The 6,527-nt window shown below is 46.6% G+C and overlaps 1 protein-coding gene across 1 annotated transcript in view; it reads right to left on the bottom strand.

The window, feature by feature from the left end:
• GPATCH3 (G patch domain containing 3) overlaps nucleotides 1-1,899 on the bottom strand; it is an 11,502-nt gene extending 9,603 nt beyond the window's left edge. Inside the window, exon 1 of the mRNA XM_011955579.1 lies at nucleotides 1,414-1,899. Within this exon, the coding sequence (XP_011810969.1) occupies nucleotides 1,414-1,864 (451 nt within the window). The 5' untranslated portion in view covers nucleotides 1,865-1,899. The remainder of the gene's footprint in view (nucleotides 1-1,413) is intronic.
• Nucleotides 1,900-6,527: the final 4,628 nt, after the last annotated feature.

Here is a 6,527-nt window from a genome sequence, read left to right as displayed (position 1 = left end):
TGGGCTCAAGCGATTCCCCTACCTCAGCCTCCCAAGTAGCTGGGACCACAGGCACGTGCCACCACACCTTGCTAATTTTTTATTTTTTTAAAAAAGACTGGATTTTGAGATGGGATCTCGTTCTGTCACTCAGGCTGGAGTACAGTGGCACAATCTTGACTCACTGCAACCTCCACCTCCTTGGCTCAAGCGATTCCCCTACCTCAACCTCGCAAGTAGTTGGGACTACAGGCATGCACCACCACAACCGGTTAATTTGTATTTTTGGTAGAGATGGGGTTTCACCATGTTGCCCAGGCTGGTATTGAACTCCTGAGCTAAAGAGATCCGCCCACCTGCACCTCCTAAAGTGCTGGGATTACAGGCACGAGCCACTACAACCCGGCCCACAATGAACAATTTAGCATGCCCTGAAAGTTTCACGGACTTTCAAATCTGTGTCTTTGCAAATGCCATTTACCTTGAAACCCAGAAACACCATTCTCTCCTATTAACTCCTATTTATTTTTCAAGACCCAGATGGAAAGTCATATTTCATGATCTGTCTAGGAAGTCAGTTTCTCCCTTCTCTGTCATCTCACAGCACTTAGTGATAAACAGTATAGGCTCTGGAACAGATGCCTAGGTTTGTTGTAGCCCTGACACTAACTAACTCTGTAACCTCAGGCAAGTCACATAACTTCACTTCCCTCAGTTTCTTCACCTATAAAATGGGAGAAACAATAGCTCCTATCTCATAGGACTGTTGGGAGGGGTAAGAAAACAAAAGGCTTAGAACAGTGCCTACTAAATACACAGAGTGCTCAGCCAATGCTAACAATTAGAATGACATCTCTGTGGCAATTACCTTTTTCCAAATCTCTTCCTTTGTGGATTCTGAGCACACACTATGTGCAACTGTTCTCTGCATACCCAGCTAGTCACACTAGGTCTAGCAATATAAGCATCTGTTGAATGTGTGAACTGGAGGGCTCTGACACTGTCCTGTTTCCCCATCAAACTGATTTCCCACAAAAGTGGGAGCTGTCCAGAGAAAAGATTGCCTCTTCATTTGCATCTTACTGAAAGGACTGGGTAGGAAGCACAGAGAGAGAGCAGGAGAGAAAGACAGTAAGAAGGTTAGAGACTGGATTTCCTTTTTTCCTTCTGTGTTAGTGCAAAATCAACCCCTTGGATAGAGAAAGGGTCTCAGAAGAGACCTAACAAAATGGAAGCTCTTCCAAATAAGCCTCTCCGGTTTATTTTTCTCCATGCATTGAACTAACTCCCTGCAAGTTAAGCCCGAAGCTGTCTAGAATATGACCTAAACTCCTAGAGTCCTAACCAGATGCCTGACTTATCCTCACCACTCTTCTGACAAGGTGCCTCTGTTCCAGGCCCGTAGGCCCAGTCTACTAACTTTCTCACTCTTACCTGATGCCTCCGTAGGTAGCCGAAGTCTGCGGATGAGACAGCGACCCGGTAGCCAAGTCCCGTGAGAATCCAGCCACCGGCGGCCCGAGTACATGCGAAGAAGCCTCTGAGCTTGAGCCAACCCCCTTACCGAGATGACGCAGCAGCAGGTGCGGGTCTGGATCAGAGTAGAGTCTCGAGTGGAGAGAGGCTGGACATCGGTGGCCGAAGTCTGGACGAGAAGCTGGCCCCCAGGGGCTGGGTCCGTAGGAGTTAGGGCAGAGTTAGGAGCGGCCTGCGGAGGGGCCCGCTCAGGCCGATGCCGGTAGTGGAAACAGAGGAAGCCACCGCCGCGCTCTTCTCGGAACTGGCTAAAGTAGCTTCGTAAATGGGCCGAGCGCAACACGGAGGGGATACCGCTCACTATCAGGTAAACTGTCGCTTCCTCCTCCGCCTCGCCGGGCACCGCCATGTTGGATTGTCACATGATCTGCTGGAACCAAGTCTTAAGTCTCGCGAAAACACCGCGAGCAACGCTCCAGCGTCTGCGTTGCGAGATTGTGAAAATTCTAACTAGTCCGTTGGTGTTGGGGTTGTGGAATCTGGAGCCGCAAGATCCGAAGTCTTCTGTATTCCTTTCCCACAGAGGGAAGCCGGCGATGACGGAAAAACTCACCTGGAAAATGGGGTCATAGAGTTCTTTCATAAAGCTCTAATGAGTACCAAATAAGAAGTCTGCGGGAAGGGTCATCTTTGAGGTATTTAGTTGTGAATCTTGCACACCTAATCTCAACCTTCCTCAGTTCTGAACCTTTAGTCATTCTACCATTTATTTTTCCAAAATGTGTTGATGAACTCCCACAAATCGGTAAGAAAAAGATAACCCAGTAGAAAAATGTGCCACGGATACTTCACAAAAGGGGAAACACGCAGGTCCAATTTACAATGAAAGTGCTATGAGTTGCTAGAGGCTTACGTTAAAGAAAAGATGTGCAACTCAGTAATAAAGGAAATGCAGCGAGACCCACTTTGCATCCACCACGTTGGCAAACTTTAAAACCTTCGAATCGATGGCAACATGGTGGAACTGGAGCTCTCATGCACTGTTGGAAATGTAAGTTGATACAACCACTTTGGAAAACAGTTGACTTTATCTAGTAAAAGCGAAGTTGCTACACATCATTTGACTCAACACTTGTAGGTAATATTTTATTTATTTTTGAGTTGGGGTCTCTGTCGCCCAGGCTGAAGTGCTGGGACCACAGATGCACCCCACTATGCCTGGCCTTTTTTTTTTTTTTTTTTTTCCCCCCGAGATGGAGTCTCCCTCTGTCACCCAGGCTGGAGTGCAGTGGCCGGATCTCAGCTCACTGCAAGCTCCGCCTCCCGGGTTCACACCATTCTCCTGCCTCAGCCTCCGGAGTAGCTGGGACTACAGGCGCCCGCCACCTCGCCCGGCTAGTTTTTTGTATTTTTAGTAGAGACAGGGTTTCACTGTGTTAGCCAGGATGGTCTCGATCTCCTGACCTTGTGATCCGCCCGTCTCAGCCTCCCAAAGTGCTGGGATTACAGGTGAGAGCCACTATGCCTGGCCTTTTTTTTTTTTTTTTTAGTTGGGGTCTTGCTTTGTCACCCAGGCTGGAGTGCAGTGGTGCGATCTCAGCTCACTGCAAGCTCCCCGTCCCGGGTTCATGCCATTCTCCTGCTTCAGCTTCCCGAGTAGCTGGGTCTACAGGTGCCCGCCACCACAACCGGCTATTTTTTTGTATTTTTGGTAGAGACGGGGTTTCACCGTGTTAGCCAGTATGGTCTCGATCTCCTGACCTCGTGATCCGCCTGCCTCGGCCTCCCAAAGTGCTGGGATGACAGGCGTTAGCCACTATGCCTGGCCTTTTTTTTTTTTTTTTTTGGGCGGGGGCTCCCTTTGTCACCCAGGCTGGAGTGCAGTGGCCGGATCTCAGCTCACTGCAAGCTCCGCCTCCCGGGTTCACACCATTCTCCTGCCTCAGCCTCCGGAGTAGCTGGGACTACAGGCGCCCGCCACCTCGCCCGGCTAGTTTTTTGTATTTTTTAGTAGAGACGGGGTTTCACCGTGTTAGCCAGGATGGTCTCGATCTCCTGACCTCGTGATCCGCCCGTCTCAGCCTCCCAAAGTGCTGGGATTACAGCCTTGAGCCACCGCGCCCGGCTTTGTCCATTTTTTTAATTGGGTTATTCGATTACTATTGATTCATTGATCCATAATTCAGACAAAGTCTACACATTATACTGGGTGATAGGAGTAACCTATACATTGAGAGACCTCAAACAACAACAAAAAATAAAGGGCTGAGCGCAGGGGCTCACGCCTATAATCCCAGCACTTTGGCAAGCCGGCGTAGGAAGATACCTTGAGCCTAGGAGTTTGAGACCAGCCTGGCCAAGTTGGCAAGACCCTTGTCTGAACAGAAAAGAAGTTACTGCACATGTTTATCAGAAGGCTTATTGATAATGTTAACTTTTACCCAAGCCCTGTGATCCTGGAACACTAAAGCTTAAGAATTGCCTCCCTACTGTTTTGTGTTCTGGAACACAGCATACTGCAAAAAAACATCCTTCCTCAAGTGAGTTAGATAAGACCAGTATATGCCCCTCTGGTTCACCAATGACAAAGCCAGACACAGACTCCAAATTCCAAATCTTCTCATGAAAGCTTTGAGGAACTTCTTCTCCCCACTGATCAGTTGGAACAAACTTTGGTTAAAATTTCTCTCCTTCCCCCGGATTCCTGAACTTTGGCTTACCCTCAGCTTGAGCCAGCACACATCTCCTTAACATCCCCTCTTGAGAATAGGCTGGCTTCAGGGTAAAGCATCACCTGATCTACTGTCCCATCTTGCCACTCCTGATCATCCCACTTCCTCCCACCCAGTTCTACCCTGTTTACTCCTCTCTATGAGAGAAGAACCCTTTTTGCCTAACCCTTGAGTCACTTGCAGATATTATGGTCAGAGGGTCCTCCCTGCTGCAATATTCTTCCTCCCCCTATTGCAATAGTTCCTTTCTTCCCTTGCAATAATCCCTTCAAATAAAATCACTCCTGGTGGGGTGTGGTAACTCACACCTGTAATCTTAGCACATCAGGAGGTTGAGGTGAGAGGATCACTTGAGCCCAAGAGAGCAAGGCTACAGTGAGCCATGATTGTACCAGGCACTCCCACCGGGGCAGCAGAATGATAATCTGTCTCAAAAAAAAAGTTATAATGGCTGGGCGCAGTAGCCAATGCCTGTAATCCCAGCAATTTGGGAGGCCTAAGGCGGGTGGGATTACATACAGGCATGTAATCCCAAGTAATCTGCTGGGGTGGGCAGATCACTTGAGGTCCGGAGTTCGAGACCAACCTGGCCAACATGGTGAAACCCCATCTCTACTAAAAATACAAAAATTACCCAGGCACGCTGGCATGCGCCTGTAATCCCAGCTCCTCAGGGAAGCTGAGGCACGAGAATCGTTTGAACCCAGGAGGCGGAGGTTGCAGACAGCTGAGATCACACCACTACACACTCCATCTTGGGCAACAGAGCGAGACTCTGTCTCAAAAAAATAATAATAATTATAATAAAATCTCTCCTTACCAAGTCTGGATTTGTTTTTATTTCACAGTATATATGAATATTCATAGCTACAGTCCTTGTAAATGCAAAAAGCTGGCTTTTTGTGCTAATAACTTTAGGCTAAGCCAGTTAGAAAACACAGAATTATTTTATTTATGCAAAGTTCCAAAAATGCAAACTAAAAAATATTCTTAGGGCTACATAAATAAATATGCTTTAAAATCAGAAAGAAAAGCAAATAAATGATTAACATAAAATCCAGGGTAGTCGTTAACTTTGGAGGGAAATGATAGATTTAGAAAGGGACTTCAAAGTTAATGGTAATAATGACCTATGAAACAATAATAGAGTTCATTCTACTGTTATTCTTTATACTTTACACATATTTATGAATATTGTTTTACTCAATATTTAAAATGTAAAAATACTGAAAGTGAAAATAACTCATTTCAGAAAGCAATAGTTACCTTGTGATAGCAAATATACAACTATATGATGAATTTTAAAAATTGAAAAACATGGCTAGGCGTAGTGGCTCTCACTTATAATCCCATCACTTTGAGAGGCCAAGGCAGAAGGATCGCTTGAGGCCAGGAGTTGGAGACCAGCCTGGGCAACATAGTGAGACCCTGTCTCTACAAAAAATAATAATAAAAATAAGAAATTTAAAAAGTCTTCTAGCCGGGTGCGGTGGCTCAAGCCTGTAATCCCAGCACTTTGGGAGGCCCAGACGGGTAGATCACAAGGTCAGGCGATTGAGACCATCCTGGCTAACACGGTGAAACCCCATCTCTACTAAAAACTACAAAAAACTAGCCGAGCGAGGTGGTGGGCGCCTGTAGTCTCGGGAGGCTGAGGCAGGAGAATGGTGTGAACCCAGGAGGCGGAGCTTGCAGTGAGTGGAGATCGCACCACTGCACTCCAGCCTGAGCGACAGAGCCAGACTCTGTCTCAAAAAAAAAAAAAAAAGTCTTCTAATGAGTGGGAAATTGTAGCTAGGACAATTATATCTAGGTTTAAACCCACATCATATCTGGATTGTATTTCTTTTTTATTTTATTACATACCTTTTTTTTTTTGTCATCCAGGCTGGAGTGCATGCAGTGATGCAATCTTGGCTTACTGCAACCTCCACCTGGCGGATTCAGGCCATTCTCCTGCCTCTGCTTCCTAAGTAGCTGTTACAGGCCAGCACCACACCCAGCTAATTTTTGTATTTTTACTAGAGATAGGGTTTCACCATGTTGGCCCGGCTGGTCTCGAATTCCTGACCTCAGGTGATCTGCCCACCTCGACCTCCCAAAGTGCTGGGATTACAGGTGCGAGCGACTGAGTCTGGCCTATTCTTGTATGATATTTCAACATTATATAATATTTTATTAGTTTTACGTGTATGTGGGGATTGTCACAAGAAAGTGAAGTCTGAAGAACTGGTCAAAACAAGATTTTTTTTTTTTTTTTTGAGACAGAGTCTCACTCTGTTGCCCAGGCTGGAGTGCATGCAGTGATGCAATCTCGGCTTACTGCAACCTCCACCTGGC

The sequence above is a fragment of the Colobus angolensis genome, unplaced genomic scaffold, assembly GCF_000951035.1.
Source record: "Colobus angolensis palliatus isolate OR3802 unplaced genomic scaffold, Cang.pa_1.0 Scaffold4, whole genome shotgun sequence".
Taxonomy (NCBI): domain Eukaryota; kingdom Metazoa; phylum Chordata; class Mammalia; order Primates; family Cercopithecidae; genus Colobus; species Colobus angolensis.
Note: the sequence above shows the minus strand (reverse complement) of the source record. Positions and strands in the feature narration are given on the sequence as shown.